We start from the raw sequence: 18,401 nt of genomic DNA, 5'->3' as shown, positions 1-18,401 counted from the left end.
GTGCGGGGGCAGTGTACATGTGACTATATGGTATAAGATGTCCTCCCATGTATATGCTGTGCGGGGGCAGTGTACATGTGACTATATAGTATAAGATGCCCCCCAAGTATATGCTGTGCAGGGGCAGTGTACATGTGACTATATAGTATAAGATGCCCCCCATGTACATGCGGTGCGGGGGGCAGAGAACATGTGACTATATGGTATAAGATGCCCCCCATGTATATGCTGTGCGGGAGCAGTGTACATGTGACTATATGAGATGCCCCCCATGTATATGCTGTGCGGGGGCAGTGTACATGTGACTATATGAGATGCCCCCCATGTATATGCTGTGCGGGGGCAGTGTACATTTGACTATATGGTATAAGATGCCCCCATGTATATGCTGTGCGGGGGCAGTGTACATGTGACTATATGAGATGCCCCCCATGTATATGCTGTGCGGGGGCAGTGTACATGTGACTATATGAGATGCCCCCCCATGTATATGCTGTGCGGGGGCAGTGTACATGTGACTATATGGTATAAGATGCCCCCCCATGTATATGCTGTGCGGGGGCAGTGTACATGTGACTATATGAGATGCCCCCCATGTATATGCTGTGCGGGGGCAGTGTACATGTGACTATATGAGATGCCCCCCATGTATATGCTGTGCGGGGGCAGTGTACATGTGACTATATGAGATGCCCCCCATGTATATGCTGTGCGGGGGCAGTGTACATGTGACTATATGAGATGCCCCCCATGTATATGCTGTGCGGGGGCAGTGTACATGTGACTATATGGTATAAGATGCCCCCCCTGTATATGCTGTGCGGGGGCAGTGTACATGTGACTATATGGTATAAGATGCCCCCCCATGTATATGCTGTGCGGGGGCAGTGTACATGTGACTATATGAGATGCCCCCCATGTATATGCTGTGCGGGGGCAGTGTACATGTGACTATATGAGATGCCCCCCATGTATATGCTGTGCGGGGGCAGTGTACATGTGACTATATGAGATGCCCCCCATGTATATGCTGTGCGGGGGCAGTGTACATGTGACTATATGGTATAAGATGCCCCCCCATGTATATGCTGTGCGGGGGCAGTGTACATGTGACTACATGGTATAAGATGCCCCCCATGTATATGCTGTGCGGGGGCAGTGTACATGTGACTACATGGTATAAGATGCCCCCCATGTATATGCTGTGCGGGGGCAGTGTACATGTGACTATATGGTATAAGATGCCCCCCATGTATATACTGTGCGGGGGCAGTGTACATGTGACTACATGAGATGCCCCCCCATGTATATGCTGTGCGGGGGCAGTGTACATGTGACTACATGAGATGCCCCCCATGTATATGCTGTGCGGGGGCAGTGTACATGTGACTACATGAGATGCCCCCCATGTATATGCTGTGCGGGGGCAGTGTACACAGCCCACATGACAATGTGCTCCCCACGTGTCCGCTGTAGCCCGGCAGGGAGGGGGGCTCCCCGGGTGCTGATCAGCCCCTGCCCCCGATCTCTGCACCGTCGGCTCACAGCAGGCCTCGTCTGGGTGGCCGAGCCCCTTTGCTCAGTGCTGCCCTCCCGTGTCCCCGCCGCCGCCGCCGCCCCTCTCTCACCTTGGAGTCTCCGTTACATAGAGCCATGAGTAGCCGCGGGGTGAGCGGCAGGCCGGGGATGTCTCTCGGGGAGCTTGGCTTTGGCGCCGGATAGAATGGTGCTGGAGAGTGTGTGTGATCCGCAGTCTCCCCGCCTCCTGCAGGTGGAGCCCTAGAGCGTAAGTCGACAAGTCCCAGCACTGACGCTCAGGACGTCATGTTTGGTTTGGGAGAGAGAGGAGCCCAAGTTGTCTGCACAGCGCAGCAGGATATCAGGTCCCCGCTCTGGGCTTCTATTCTAGGCGCCTCCTCACTGACAGCTGTCACCGCCGCCCTCAATAGAAATGAAGAATAGCACTGTGCGTAAGGTACTGCCCTCACTAAACATGGCTTCCTCTACAGTGTGTCACGTGTAGCGCGTACACGAGCGTCTGGCCTCGTTGTGGCTACAACGGGTTTGGATTGGGAGGTCATGTGCTTGGTAAAATTCCTCACTCCGGGAAGCAAAATACTGAACACTTGGTTCCGGATAGGCTTCAAGTGTAAGAAGTTGTTCTAGGACGGACGATATTACCCGGCTAGAGATGGTAGTGATGAGCTGTCAGTGCAAGGTAAGGAGCAATAGCTGGGATCCTGATAAGACGTTATCTCTCGTGCTACATACACTACACGTACACACAATTGGCCGCCATATGCGGTACCGGACTGGGCTCCAGCCCGAGAACTACTACTCACATCATCTCTTATAGCCGGGCAAAGGAGCGGCGGCCAGTCACCGTACAGACTCACTGCAAGGTTCCATTGATTAAGGCTACGTTCACACGTACGTAGATTTGATGCACAGGATTTTCTGCTGCAGATTTCAATGTAAACCAAATGACTGAGCAGCTTCTAAGCCTTGTTTCACACTAAAAAATGACTCCGTTTTTAAAAGATCCGTAGGAAGTTCCGTCTAAAAATCAGCTGTAAAGCGACAGTTACAAAATCCTATACGGCCGTTTGAAAATCCCATTATAGTCTATGAGATTTTTCTAATAGCCGTTTTAACCTGTTATCCCCCGTTATTAATAACGGCCGTTATTTAGTGACGGGCAAATGAACGGAAGAAATAATGCGTGTTCTATGTCTCCCGTTACTATCTTCCGTCACAAAATAATGGCCGTTATCAATAACGGGCGATAACAGGTTAAAACGGCTATTAGAAAAATCCCATTTCTAATGGCCGTATAGGATTTTGTTACTGCCGTTTTATAGCTGATTTTCAGACGGAACTTCGTACAAATCTTTAAAACGGAGTAATTTTGTAGTGTGAAAGGGGCCTAATCCTGCGCATCAAATCTGTGCAGGATCCTGTATGTGTGAACGTACCCTAAAGGGGCAATTCTCGTTGGGCATGATCAGTCAAAGTGCATGATGGGATTGTAGTTTTGCATCACCTAAGGAGCCACAACCTTTGGACATTTGCTGTAACAGCAGTGTTCCCCACCCGTGGCTCTCCAGCTGTTCCAAATACAACTCAACTGCCACTGATTTTCCCTGCGTTTTGGCATTTTTTATTGGCACCATCTGGCCAATCACGGCTTTGAGTGGCAAATATGAATGAATGAATTAGTGATGTAAAGTTCTATTCACATCACCGGCCTGCCAGAGTACAGAGCAGAGGTGCGGAGGGGTGCAGTGTGCCGCCTGTGTCTGGGGAATAGAAATCAAGAGTGAGACCCAGGGCGATCTGTCCTTAGTGCAGGTATTACTGCTCCTAACATGGAACACACTTTGTTTCATGCTGGGAGTAGTAGTAGTAACACAATAATGTGCATACATAAAGTTTAAAAAACATTACACTGTACGGATGCTACATAAAATTAATAAAAGGGTTTAAAGGGGTACTCCAGCGCTTAGACATCTTATCCCCTATCCAAAGGATAGGGGATAAGATGCCTGATCACAGGGGTCCTGCCGCTGGGGACCCCCGTGATCTTGCACGCTGCACCCCGTTTAAAATCAGTCCCCGGAGCGTGTTCGCTCCGGGTCTGATTACTGTCGATCACGGAGCCGGAGTGTTGTGATGTCAAGGCTCCGCCCCATGTGACATCACGCTCCGCCCCCTCAAATCAAGCACATGGGAGGGGGCGTGACAGATGTCTAAGCACCAGAGTACTCCTTTAAATACATTATTAAATACATTATTAATAAAATAGGAAGTATAAATTGAAATTAAAAAAAATCTCATGGACCCCCCTTTTCCTTTTTTTTATATTTTCGGGTGTATTTTTATCTCCCTGCCCACTCACATAAATTGTTCCCTGCTCAAAAAAAAAAAAAAATTGTTCTAAAAAAAGATAACATTTATTCCCTACAGTTTTTCCCATCCCTACAATATCATTTTTTTTTATATATATTTTTTTTATAATTCAATTTAGTAGGTTACTATAAAAAAAAAAAAAATGCTAACTCCATGTCTTGTTTTAGATTGCTAAAGTAAAAAAAGAATAAAAACGCCAGTGTTAAACCCACATGGCTTTTTTGTGGCGGTCTTGAGACTTCTATGGGAGAAAAACGCCGGGATCTTCCCAAAAAAAAAAAATGCCAAAGTTTCAACATGACGTCGTTTTTATCACCCACTGAGCCCAATATAGCAGAAAAACACCAAAAGGATTAAAAAAATAAAAAAAAAGCCAAACTGAATAACACCAAGTGGATATAGAATTTTGCAGTCCCCTTTTAATTTGCAGCTATCATCTGGCCGCAGCGTTTGTTCAAGGAAAAACTCTATGTGGCAAGATGGGTGTTTTTGGGGGCGTTTTTACCCCAAATTCCTAAGTGGAATTCTTGCCTTAATGATGACAGGTGTGTAATGAATTCTATTTAAAGGGGTACTCCAGTGTAATTATTTTTTTTTTTTAATCAACTGATGCCAGAAAGTTAAACAGATTTGTAAATTACTCGTATTAAAAAAATCTTAATCCTTCCAGTACTTATAAGCGGCTGTATACTACAGAGGAAATTTTTTATTTTTTTTATTTCCTTTCTGTCTGACCACAGTGCTCACTGCTGACACCTCTGTTCATGTCAGGAACTGTCCAGAGCAGGAGAAAATCCCCATAGCAAACCTATCCTGCTCTGGACAGTTCCTAAAGTGGACAGAGGTGTCAGCAGAGAGCGCGGTGGTCATGACAGAAAAGAAAACCAAAAAGAAAAGAATTTCTTCTGTAGTATACAGCAGCTGATAAGTGCTGGAAGGATTAAAACATTTTTAATAGAAATTTTTTTTTTCCACCAGAGTAACCCTTTAACATGAGTTTGAATGTGATTAGTAATTTTGAACACAGTAACGTACCAGTCATAAGAGGGTGTGAGCACTTATGCAACCAGGATATAGGGGAAGACTTATCAAAACCAGTGCAGAGGAAAAGCTAACCAGTTCCCCATAGCAACCAATCAGATCGCTTCTTTTATTTTTAAGAGAACTTTTTAAAAATTAAATAAGGGATCTGATTGTCATTAGCAACTGCACTACTTTTCTTCTGCACATGTTTTGATAAATCTCCCCCAATGGGGGAATTTATCGAGACATTTAAAACGCTTTTTCTCTAAGCTTGTCACACAAAATGTTGCACGATGGGTCTGTGTGACTTTTTATGCGACAATTGCTTTAGAACTGTTACAAAAAGTTACAATGACTTACCCATTTACAGCACTTTGCGCAGTGGTCACTGATTTACTAAGTGCAACCTTTTTTTGTTTAGTTTTTTTGCATGATCCCTGAAATCGATGGTTTCTTAGGTCAAGTCAGCCCTGCCCTACATTTTCTGTGTGACTTTTTATGTAAAAGTCGCACGTCCACACAAAATCTGCAACTTTTTTAGAAGTTGTATCAAAGTCTGTGCGCTGTTTGGTAAATTTGACGCACATCTGCAATTATAACCGAGACTTTTGTGCTCTAAAATGGTTAATTCACACCACTCTTTGTAAATGCCCCCCAATATGTGTATTTTTTCCCTTTCCCCCTCAAAGTTTGTTTTGCAACAGTTCACGTTATAGGTCACATTAAACCCTTTGCGACACGTGACAGATCTAGTCATGGATCTAATTTACTAAAACGCCAAAAAACTAAACTAAACTCCATGAAAATTTTTGCTTGTAAAACAAGCATGTTGTTGAGCCTCAATGCACATATGTGTGAACACAGCCTAACGGTAAATTAGGCTAGGTTTACAATAGTTAGTGCTCTGGTTAGTCGTATTTATTGGCATTCCTTTAAAAACAAGATGACGATGTACCGTATATACTCGAGTATAAGCCGACCCGAATATAAGCCGAGGCCCCTAATTTCACCCCAAAAACCCAAGAAAAGTTATTGACTCGACTATTAGCCTAGGGTGGGAAATACATCATCCCTCCCATGTCATCATCCCCCCCCCCCCCGTCATCATCCAGACTCCTGTCATCATCCCCCCCCCTTCATCATCACCACCTGTCAATCCCTTCATCAGTGGTCTTCAACCTGCAGACCTCCAGAGGTTGCAAAACTACAACTCTCAACAGCCATCGGCTGTCCGGGCATGCTGGGAGTTGTAGTTCTGAAACTTCTGGAGGTCTGCAGGTTGAAGACCACTGCGGTCTTCGTCATCATCCAGACACCCCCTTTAGTTTTCTACTCACCTCCCCTCAGTGGGAAGTTAGGGTGAGCTGGTCCGGGCCATCTATGCTGCAGGGACCGTCCGGTGGGGAGGGTTAGTCGTTCCGGGCTCTCCATTTTCACCCGGGGGGCCTTCTTCTCTGCGCTCCGGGCCCGGCCCCGCGCATGAACGTCCCTGTGCGTCGTCGTCACTTCAACATCACTAGTCCGGGCCCAGAGCGCAGAGAAGAGGCCCCCCGGGTGAAAATGGACAGCCCGGAACGACTAACCCTCCGCACCGGACGGTCCCTGCAGCGTAGATGGCCCGGACCAGCTCACCCTAACTTCCCACTGAGGGGAGGTGAGTAGAAAACTAAAGGGGGTGTCTGGATGATGACGAAGACCGCAGTGGTCTTCAATCTGCGGACCTCCAGAGGTTTCAAAACTACAACTCCCAGCATGCCCGGACAGCTGATGGCTGTCCGAGCATGCTGGGAGTTGTAGTTTTGCAACATCTGGAAGTCCGCAGGTTGAAGACCACTGAGAAGGGATTGACAGGCGGAGAGTTCACTCGAGTATAAGCCGAGGGGGCGTTTTCAGCACGAAAAATCGTGCTGAAGAACTTGGCTTATACTCGAGTATATACGGTATACTGTTAAAGTAGCAGGGGTACCCTAATTCTTTCTATGGCTAAATGGCGTTACCTGGTGACTCCGTTCGGGATGTATGCAGTATTTTTAGTACACTCAAAAGTACCGCCGGCCAGGCTTTTGAGTCCAAAAAAAAAAAAGCCAGAATGGAGTCACTAGGTCTCTCCTTTCAGTCATAGAAAGAATTAGGGTCCCCTGTTCCCGTTAACAGTAGAAGTCTGCATCCCGTTTTCTGACAAGATCCTCAACTTTGTGGTGATTTAGCCTTAAAAAAGGGGTTTCCAAGCAAAAAGAACTGAGGATAGACCATCAGTCACCATTTATGTCTATGTGAGATGGCTTGAGTCAATCAGATCAGGAGCCGCTCCTAATAAGCCAAATGGGCAGTGGGATCTTATGAGAAAAAACCCTCAGTTTGTACTGAAGAACGGTGATGGATGGGAGAAGAGATCCATTCAATGTAGTAGACTATACAAACTCATTGGGAATCAGTTTTGACATCTTTTTATGTGAATATCAGAAATAAAAGCTTTTTTTTGGGGGGGGGGGGGGGAGTGATAAAACTTCATGCCATGTGGACTTTGGCTTGTAGACGTCTTCAACAGATAACCAGGAGCGTCTTTCAGTCACTCATCTATAGTGTCTTAGCAAAGCCAAATGTCTTCTGAGGCAGGTGAAGGGGTCCTTAAACCTGTTCTTTTCTGACTTGTCTCTCCTTTCCTTAGATTTAACATTTCCAGAACGGAGACATCCAAAGAAAGAATAAGAAATGACGCTTACCCAGAAGGACAGCAGGCAGCGTCGCCAGCATTACCAGTTGTCGGGGATGAACAGCAATGACCAAAACTGTCAAGATGAAGTGGAGGAGGGAGACAGAGAGGTGTTTCTACAGGACTCCGAGGCGCCCGGACACAGAGGACTTGCGGGGCTCAGAGGAGAGCTGGGGAACATCCTCTTATTGCTCTTTCTATACATTTTGCAGGGAATTCCTTTGGGACTGGCTGGTAGTATTCCGTTAATTCTCCAGAGCAAAAACGTTAGTTATACAGACCAAGCCATTTTCAGCTTTGTATTTTGGCCTTTCAGCCTGAAGCTGCTCTGGGCGCCCCTGGTGGACTCTCTGTACATCAAGAGGTTTGGCCGCAGGAAATCTTGGTTGGTTCCTACACAGTACTTACTTGGGTTGTTTATGATGTACCTGTCCAGGACAGTGGATGAGCTCCTCGGGGGAGAACATGGACCTGATATGTTGGCTTTAACCGCCACTTTCTTCCTCTTTGAATTTCTGGCCGCCACTCAGGACGTTGCCGTGGATGGCTGGGCCCTGACCATGCTCTCGAGGGAAAATGTAGGTTATGCATCTACATGTAACTCTGTAGGCCAGACTGCTGGATATTTCATGGGGAATGTTCTGTTTCTTGCCCTTGAATCTGCAGACTTTTGCAACAAGTACTTGAGATCTACACCACAACCTACGGGAATAGTGACACTTTCAGGTAGTTTTTCTTTATGACATTATTTTTCCTGCTGGTTTGTGTGTGTGTGTGTGTGTGTGTGTGTGTAAAAAGCTGTATAGCAAAACCTAAAAGGGGTACTCAGTGGAAAACATTTTTCTTTAAATCAATTGGTGCCAGAAAGTTAATCAGATTTTTCTATTAAAAAATCTTTACCCTTCCAGTACTTTATAGGAGCTGTATGCTACAGAGGAAATGCTACTCTGCTGACACCTGATGCCCGTGTCAGGAACTGTCCAGAGCAGGAGAAAATCCCCATTGCAAACCTATGCTGCTTTAGACAGTTCCTGACACGGACAGAGGTGTCAGCAGAGAGCACTTTGGACAAGACAAAAAAAGAAATTCAAAAAGAAAAAGAATTTCCTCTGTAGCATACAGCTGCTAATAAGTACTGAAAGGATTAAGATTTTTAAATGGAAGTCATTTACAAATCTGTTTACTTTCTGGCACCAGTTCATAAAAAAAAAAAAAAAAAAGTTTTCCACCGGAGTACCCCTTTAAACCCCAACCTGTCAGCTTGTTATCCTAGGGGCAATTATTATCAGCTGAGCGAGCCAATATTGCCTCATGTAATAGATCCAGTGGTCAGTCACCTAACAAGCAAAAGCTTATTCAGAAGCATTCTGTCGCAATTTTTTTATTTTTATTTTTATTTTTTTTAGCAGACCTAAACTAAAAAGCATCTATAAGCAATAATAATAGCAGATACAAACAAATATCCTGAAGAGAGGTCCCAAAGAGTAGCCGTATAACCCGTACTGCTGCGGAGAGTGCAGGATATCTGTTTGTTTCTGCTATTATTATTGCTTATGGATACTGTTTGATATTGTCCTAGAACCACCGCTGGTCGTTGCCCAGAGTACCCCCAGTGTACACCAAGGTCTCATATAGTGGAGCTGCTATTATATGCAGTGGCAGTACCGATTTGATTTCTCCTGAATTGTTGAAAAAGTATCTATGTTTACTATAATGGGCACTGCCATGATCAGTTGGGGTCTGAGTGTTCAGATCCCTACCAGTTAATGAGATTGAGCCAGTAGAAGTGCACTTAGTGTGTTCATAATGTAACACTATGGGACCATCTCAGTCACACAGATGCCGAAGAGTAGTGTGTGGCTGCACGCTGTTATCTACGCTCGTTCTAGGGGTCTGAACACTCAGGACCAGACCGATAAAAGCTTTTGGCATGTCAAAATATATATTTTTTATTATTAACGTATTCCACTTCAAATGCAATACAATTTATAGAGATGAGCAAAGTTACAGTGAAAAAGGTGGAAAAGGTGGATACAGTCCTAGGAGAGAGTCTCCAGCCCACCGGAGCACCTGAAAGCTGAACTCATTTATGCAGGCTAAAGTCATCAACTGCCGAGCCGCGAGGTTTGTGACGAATCGAATACCTGTAACTTCGCTCATCTCTAACAATTTAGCATGAAGAAAAGAATATTGTTAGACAACAATAATAACACATATATAACTATGGGTAGAGAACTGCTTAGAAGAAAACTCAAAATACAATTTTAACACAATATATGTGACTAACCTTTTTTCAACATGAGGAATATCCCAATTATCCTATTCTACTGAGTCTTTGGCTCCTGGTCTTGAGAAATTCAACATTATATGGCAGCATTGTGCTAAAAACAAGAGCTGGATGATCAGATTTGATGGATTATTTGATGCTGGATTCAATATTTTTGAATTAATACAAACCCCCCGACCTACGATGGCCCCGACATACGATAATTTCAACATGCGATGGCCTCTCAGAGGCCATCACATGTTGAAGGCAGCATCAACATACGATGCTTTTGTATGTCAGGGCCATCGCATAAACGGCTATCCGGCAACGCAGACTGCTTCAGCTGCCACCGGATAGCCGTTTACGGTGCCCCATGTGGTCCGCTGACGATCCCCCATGTGGTCCGCTGAGAGGGCATAGCGTGATGTCACATGGGGCGTGGCTGTGACATCACGACCCCCCACCGCCCGCACCTAGCATTTGAAACAAAATGTCCTGGATGCTGGGGCAGTGGAGTACCCCTTTAATTTTGCTAGTTTGCTAGTGCACTTTAGTGCCCATTCACACTATGTAATCTCTGGGTGGAGACTCAGCAAGAATGGTGCTAGGACCACTCGGAAATACGTTGTCTTCATACAGTAGATGGCAATGCAAATTCCATAGTGTGAATGATGCAGCAGGATCCCATTGAAAACATTGGGATGCTGCTGCACCGGAATTCCATTTGGAAAATACGTAGAGTGAATGGATCCGCCAGGAAAAATTCCAGGCAGACGTTCTGTGTGCGGCAGGTGCCAACAAATCAGTCTGCGCTAGATCTGCTTGGAAATGAGCTGTCTCCATGGATGACAATGTATTTTCAAGAGAATTCTGCTAAAAGAATAAACGTGTTCATTCTTTCAGCGGAGTCCGAAAATTGATTTCCGTGGTAGAATTTTTATGCTGGGTTCCATTCAAAAATTTAGGGGTTCTGGTTTTATGTAAATGAAGCTCAGCGTTTGTTTTATGCTTATAAGTTTTTCAACTTCCCTGTACAGCTTGCTTAGGATTCCTTAACATTTGTGCCTATCGTGGCCATGTCCAATGGTGCACAGAGCTTTGAGGGTGGAGACACATCTAGGTGCAGATACTGTACATTGTGACTGAAAGGCAATCATGGCGTCCATTCAGCTGTCCTTAAAATATGTTATACAAAAAACAATAATTCCATATAGACGAGCAAATGTCTGATCGGTGGGACACCTCTTTAGAAATCAGGATTTTAGCTGAAGGCTGTACTCTCTTCGTCAGTTCCATAGACCTTTAACAGAATGATAACACACAATGCAGACATGAGATGCAGGTTTTCATGATCACTTGGGTTACAGCAATGGGACCCTGAGAAACCAAACACTTATCGCCCGTTCTGTAGGTAGGTGATTTTATGTTAAATCTGGGAAAACCCCTGTTAGGCTATGTTCATACTACGTTTATCATATACGGGGACCAGATTCGGCTGGGGAAAAGGAAAACGGGCGCCCCCGTATCCCAGCCGGACCCGGCCCACATCTCATTCGAATGAGCCGACCGGAGACAGATAGTGACTCCAGTCGGCTAATTTTTGCCCTGTATCCGGTTTTGTGACCAGACCTAAAACTGCGGTATACCATGATTTTAGGTGAGGTCACAAAACCGGATAGTTTTCTTTTTTTTTTTTTTTACTGTTCCCCTTACAGCCCATTTAGTTTTGCTGAATGCATAAAAAAGGAAAAATAGTCCAGTGCCTTATTGTGTACGGCAAAACAAAATATATATATTTTTTTATAATGTAAGTCAATACGAAACAGATATGGCTTGCAGCTGCACCTGTTAAAGGGGTACTCCAGTGCTAAATATCTTATCCCCTATCAAAAGGATAGGGGATAAGATGTTAGATTGCTGGGATCCCATCGCTGGGGACCCCCCCAGATCTCTCCTGCATCACCCCCGTTTTTCAGCTGCACAGAGCGAGGATCACTCTGTGGCTGATGACGGGCGCTGCAGGGGATGGAGTATTGTGACGTCACGTATCCCCCGCCTTGTGACATCACTCCCCACCCCCTTAATGCAGGTCTATGAGAGGAGGCGTGTTGTCTGCCACACCCCCTCCCATAGACTTGCATTAAGGGGGCGGGACGTGACTTCATGAGGGGTGGAGCCGCGACGTCACAAAACTCCGTCTCCTGCAGCGCCCGTCATCAGCCACAGAGTGATCCTCGCTCTGTGCAGCTGAAAAACGGGGGTGATGCAGGAGAGATCTGGGGGGGTCCCCAGCGACGGGATCCCAGCGATCTAACATCTTATCCCCTATCCTTTTGATAGGGGATAAGCTGTTTAGCACTGGAGTACCCCTTTAACATATCCCTTTTTCCTTTTCAAGTGTATAAAACATATACATGAAATGAAAACAAAAGCGCAGCGTGAACCCACCGTAACACAGGTTTCCAACTTGGTTGTAAGGTTTTAACGTATATTACGTTGGCAAATGCTTTATCTACATTTTTGGATATAAGGCATCATTGGTAAATGCTTTTCTGCATTAGAGCCTCTGCAAAGCGTCAGTATGTGGATCACTTGTACTTTAAGCTTTCTTATAGTGATGGCTAATAGCTGCTGTGCACTGCAAGGTGCAATATTGTTCACTATTGGGAAACTGATTGTTAAAGGGACATAAGGAGCAGGGCCACGTGTGTTCTATTTGGAACATGCTACAGATCTGAAAACTCCCAGCAGGCTCCTATTTCTGTGCAGAAACACAGTAGGGTTTTAGGTTGAACTTGATGGACTCTTATCTTTTTTGAACCTTACAAACTGTTACTATGTTATGTTACAGCATGTGAATGAGATTAAGAATAATCTATAAAAAAATAGGGTCACGTGCATATTTTCTGCAGCTGACTTTGCTACCTATTGATTTCAATAGGTAACAAAGTACGCAGCAGCAAAATATGGCACATGTGACCCTAACCGAATATTAAATACTAATATCCACACCAAAATACAAGTGTGGGATATAGAGCGTATAGTATTGATGGTGTGGGATATTTCTACATGGAAGTTGGTTCATATGAGGAAGTATAGTTTCACCATATATTCCAGTACTGCAAAATATAATATGTATTACATAGATATGAACTACCTAGTTATTACGTAAAGAGGCCTTTGTGCACCTCTTTTCCTCCTAATAACACTATATAAACACTGTCCTCTGGTTGTTCATTGTTACACTAAGGCACACACGACTGTACACAGTCTAATATATGTAAACCACAAAACATTACATATACAAGTGCTAAGATATCTTTAACCACATTACTGCTATATTTACTGTACATATAGAACTAAAGGCTTTTGGTGAACATTTTATTTATATTGTGTCACCATCCACCCCTCTGAAGTGGCCCCATATGGGATGGGACCCTAACATTAAACAGTTCGATAAGAGGCCAGCATACCGTATAAACTCGAGTATAAGCCGACCCAAATATAAGCCGAGGCCCCTAATTTCTCCCCAAAAACCCAGGAAAAGTTATTGACTCGACTATATGCCTAGGGTGGGAAATACATCATCCCCTCCCCCATATCATCATCCAGACCCCCATCATCATCCAGACCCCTGTCATTAACACCCCCGTCATCATCACCGCCTGTCATCATCCCCCCCTGTCATCATCCAGACCCCAGTCATCATTCTCCCCCACCTCCTGTCAATCCCTTCATCAGTGGTCTTCAACCTGCGGACCTCCAGATGTTGCAAAGCTACAACTCCCAGCATGCTGGGGGTTGTAGTTTTGAAACATCTGGAGGTCCGCAGGTTGAAGACCACTGCGGCCTCCGTCATCATCCAGACCCCCCTTTTAAGTTTTCTACTCACCTCCCCTTGGTGGGAAGGAAGGGTGAGCTGGTCCGGGCCATCTATGCTGCAGGGACCGTCCGGTGGGGAGGGTTAGTCGTTCCGGGCTGTCCATCTTCACCGGGAGGCCCTCTTCTCCGGGCCGGCCCCGGACTAGTGACGTTGCCTTGACGACCAAGCACAGGGGCGTTCATGCACATGTACTTCTGTTTCGCACGGACGTCCCTGTGCGTCGTCGTCAAGGCAACGTCACTAGTCTGGGGCCGGCCCGGAGCGGAGAAGAGGGCCTCCCGGTGAAGATGGACAGCCAGAAACGACTAACCCTCCCCACCGGACGGTCCCTGCATCATAGATGGCCCGGAACAACTCCCCCTTCCTTCCCACCGAGGGGAGGTGAGTAGAAAACTTAAAGGGGGGTCTGGATGATGACGAAGGCTGCAGTGGTCTTCAACCTGCGGATCTCCAGATGTTTCAAAACTACAACTCCCAGCATGCCCGGACAGCCGATGGCTGTCCGGGCATGCTGGGAGTTGTAGTTTTGCAACATCTGGAGGTCCACAGGTTGAAGACCACTGAAGAAGGGATCGACAGTATAAGCTGAGGGGGGCATTTTCAGCACAAAAAATCGTGCTGAAAAACTCTGCTTATACTCGAGTATATACAGTATCTATAGTAACCAATTGGTAAGGTTGCGGTAGGCATCTTGTTCTCTATTTATTTATTTTTTTCATCTCCACAATTTCCCGTACATTATTAAGTAGAGACTGTGAAAGACTTGTGTATGTGTTTCTGCTCTTTCCTTCACTAGGTTTTCTCCTCCCGTCACAGATCTAAATGTACGCCACGTAATAATAATTGTTTTGGTGTTGCAGACTTCTTGTTCTTCTGGGGAGCAGTATTCCTTGTCACCACAACTTTAGTGGCACTGCTGAAGAAAGAGCACGGCGATGGGAAAGCCAGCAGAGAAGAGACTGAAAGTGTGAAAGAGGCGTATGGATTACTGCTGAGCATTCTAAAGATGCCCGCCGTCCAGAAATTCTGCCTCATGATCCTAACGGCCAAAGTAAGTATTGGGCTGTAATCTTACATTTTATATTATTTCTTGTATACTATAAGACTACCCATGGTCATCGCCTTGTAGTCTTAGTTGTCCTGATTCCAATGCTGTTTTTGTTTTCTTGCTATACCCTGTTCCTGAGATATAGAGTTTTTACTGTTAGGTTGACTATCTGCATATCTGTTTTCCCTGTGGCATTCACGCTCCCCTGAGCCTAACGGTAACACCCCTGAGCCTGATTCATGCCCCCTCAGCTACATATTCACACCCCCGCGCCTGATTCACCCTTTTCAGCCTTATGTGTGTTCACACTGAGGAATAGAAGAGGAATCCTCACGTAAAATTTCCGCCGCGGAATTCAATTTTTTTTGCGCGTGAAATTTGGGCGAATTTTTGGCAAAATTGACAGATTTTCTGCTCGGAATATAGGAGGAAACTGTTTTTTGCTACAACCACCAATTGGAATTTCCATATTTATTTATTTGTGCGGAATTTCGTGTGCAGATTCCGTGCGAAACGATTTCAAGCGGAATTTTTTTTACCATTGACTTCAATGGACTTCTGTTTCAGTGTGAACAGTGCAGAGTAAAATACATTGAAGTCAATGGCAAAGCAGATGTTAATTATTTCTAAGCGGAGAATTCAAGAGGAATTACTCGAATAAATTCCTCTTGAATTACTCAGTGTGAACGCACCCTTATATTCACACTATACTTGACTGTTCTGGTAAAATGGTCAAAGGAACAGTAGCAACAAAATAACTGCATTGGAATCAGGGCACCAGAGACTATTCTTTTTGTACTATTTACAGGTCCTCTTTAAGAGTCACGCGTGCCGTATTTTAATGCATATATTTTCTGCAGCTGATTTTGCTAACCATTTTGTTTAGTAGTTAGGCAAATACACATCAAACTATGGCATGTGTCAGTCTACCCTAAAGGAGTTTTCCCTCAGTAGAAGTGCAATGATCATGTCCCCATATGTTGAGATGTGACGTTGCAGCCAATCATTAGCAGCACTTCTAGCAGGGGGAAACTGTAATGGCAACGAGCTAGGGATCTAAACAATGCGATCTCCAGCAATCCTGAGGCCTCTGAGTGTCCCGCTGCCCCATTTCCACAGGACACTCTGAGACCCGTATTCATAAGATCACTGAAGATCAGACACCAATGATCGCACATTTATCACCTATTCTGTTAAATAACCATTTAAAGGGTGTTAGGCTGGGTTCACATCACGTTTTTTGCCATACTGTTTTCAATCAGTTTTTCTAAAGAAAACTGTATGGCAAAAAAATGGATGGAACAGTATGGGAAAAAACACACCATATGCATTTTTTAAGCTGTATACTGTTTTTAAAAGTGCATACAGTTCCCTCCATTTTAATAAAAAAAAATAAAAAAAAAACACACACATTTTTGATAATTTGGTCCATTTTTAATGGGAGGGGTGTTGGGTGGGGACTTTAGAATGCGAATGCGCATGTGCAAAGTAAAAACCGTATACGGTTTCCCGTATGGAACTGTATACATATGCATTTTCCATTGACGTCCATGTTAAAAAAAATTAAAAAAAATAAACGTATGCGGTTGCAGTACGGTTTTTAAACCAGAGTCAAAACTCTGGTTGACCACATTTTTGTCTCCAGTTTAAAAACCGTACTGCAACCGCATATGTTTTTTTTTTTTACATGGACGTCAATGGGAAACGCACATGTATACAGTTCCATACGGGAAACCGTATACGGTTTTTACTTTGCGCATTTGCATCCTAAAGTCCCCACCCAACACCCCTCCCATAAAAAATTATCAAAAATGTATGTGTTTTTATTTATTTATTTTTTTATAAAAATGGATGAAACTGTATGCACTTTTAAAAACAATATACAGTTTAAAAATGCATACGGTTAACTTTTTCTCCATACTGTTCCATCCGTTTTTTTGCCATAAGATTTTCTTTAGAAAAACGGATTGAAAACAGTATGGCAAAAACGTGATGTGAACCCAACAGATTTCCAAGTGTGTTGTAAGTTGCACCAGTCCTATGATGTTTGAGATGTTGGGTACCGAGACTATATAGTACTGCATAGGTGGCATTTATACTGTGATAAATGGGAGGACATGGCCCATCTTTGCTATATGATTGATGTACTTACACTAGGGAGGATGATGACTGAGACGATCTTGTCAAAAGAAATGACACTGTTCCACCCATCTCTTGGTAATCCTATTAGAGGAGTTGAAGAGAGTGCAGTTTAGAAGCAAGACCTATGTCTTGGGGTTATGAGGATCTGGAAAATCCTGGGCCTCAGGGACATAATCTAGGATAAGTACAAGCTTGCCAACCAGTCTTCAGTGTTTGCTCCTCTTTTCTTGGTATCAACCAGAACTCTGTTATTCATACAATAGTCTTAATCCATCTATGTTCGCTTAGACCAGTGTTTTCCAACCAGGGTGCCTCCAGCCGTTGGCTGTCCGGGCCTTCTGGGAGTTGTAGTTCTGCAACAGCTGGAGGCACCCTGGTTGAAAACCACTGGCTTAGACACATACACACATAGATTAAAAAATAATATATATATGTGTGTGTGTCTAAGCCAGTATTTTCCAACCAGGGTGCCTCCTACTGTTGCAAAACTAAAACTCCCAGCCAAAGGCTGTCCGGGCCTGCTGGTAGTTGTAGGTTTGCAACAGCTGGAGGCACCCTGGTTGGAAAACACTGGCTTAGACACATATATATATATATATATATATATATATATATATATATATATATATATATATTAAACCTATATCCTGGCTCAGCTTGATTGACCTGGCTGGTCTATACAGAGATGGGGGAGGTTCTGCAAACTAAGGCTGGGTTCACATCACGTTTTGTCCCATACGGGACCGCATACGGCAGGGGGAGCTGAAAACTTGCGCTCCCGTATGCGGTCCCGTGTGTAATTTCAATGAGTCGACCGTAGTGAAACGCTGACTCCGGTCGGCTCATTTTTGCCCCGTATGCGGTTTTCCACCGGACGTAAAATTGTAGTCGACCACGATTTTAGGTGCGGTGGGAAAACCGCATATGGGGCAAAAATGAGCCGACCGGAGTCAGCTTTTCACTCCGGTCGACTCATTGAAATGAATTACATACGGGACCGCATACGGGAGCACAAGGTTTCAGCTGCCCCTGCCGTATGCGGTCCCGTATGGGACAAAACGTGATGTGAACTCGGCCTAACCTGAACTAAGTGGGGAGAGGCCAAAGAAACTGCAATGTTGGCACTTTACCAAGTGCCACCACTCATTATAAAACTATAGAGCGTTTCATAGTAACATAAAGAGAGATGTATCAAAACCTGTCCAAAGGAAAAGTTGCTGAGTTGCCCATAGCAACCAATCAGATCACTGCTTTCATTTTGCACAGGCCTTTTCAAAAATGAAAGAAGCAATCTGATTGGTTGCTATGGGCAACTGAGCAACTTTTCCTTTGGACAGAGTTTGATAAATCTCCCCCATAGTTATTTGTAGAAAGGGAGTGTGTCCGGATTTCATGCTGCTCGTGGTTCAGACAGCCT

The 18,401-nt window shown here is 44.6% G+C and overlaps 2 protein-coding genes across 6 annotated transcripts in view; one reads left to right on the top strand and one right to left on the bottom strand.

Annotated features, from left to right (window-relative positions):
* Nucleotides 1-1,954, bottom strand: part of GMPS (guanine monophosphate synthase) — a 67,242-nt gene extending 65,288 nt beyond the window's left edge. The window contains exon 1 of the mRNA XM_056565001.1: nt 1,629-1,954. Coding sequence (XP_056420976.1) covers nt 1,629-1,655 — 27 coding nt within the window. The 5' untranslated portion in view covers nt 1,656-1,954. The remainder of the gene's footprint in view (nt 1-1,628) is intronic.
* The window catches only part of SLC33A1 (solute carrier family 33 member 1), a 31,622-nt gene continuing 14,890 nt past the window's right edge, over nt 1,670-18,401 (top strand). The window contains exons 1-3 of one of the 5 annotated variants that reach the window (XM_056565005.1): nt 1,670-1,786; nt 7,601-8,371; nt 14,655-14,845. In XM_056565005.1, the coding sequence (XP_056420980.1) occupies nt 7,645-8,371; nt 14,655-14,845 (918 nt within the window). In that variant the 5' untranslated portion in view covers nt 1,670-1,786; nt 7,601-7,644. Of the gene's footprint in view, nt 1,787-2,015; nt 2,219-2,275; nt 2,431-4,323; nt 4,455-7,600; nt 8,372-14,654; nt 14,846-18,401 lie in introns of those variants that run through there. The other 4 variants (XM_056565003.1, XM_056565004.1, XM_056565006.1 and 1 more) reach the window with 4 other exon arrangements.

Source organism: Hyla sarda, chromosome 3, assembly GCF_029499605.1.
Source record: "Hyla sarda isolate aHylSar1 chromosome 3, aHylSar1.hap1, whole genome shotgun sequence".
Taxonomy (NCBI): Eukaryota; Metazoa; Chordata; class Amphibia; order Anura; family Hylidae; genus Hyla; species Hyla sarda.
This window is presented reverse-complemented; position numbering and strand designations above follow the sequence as displayed.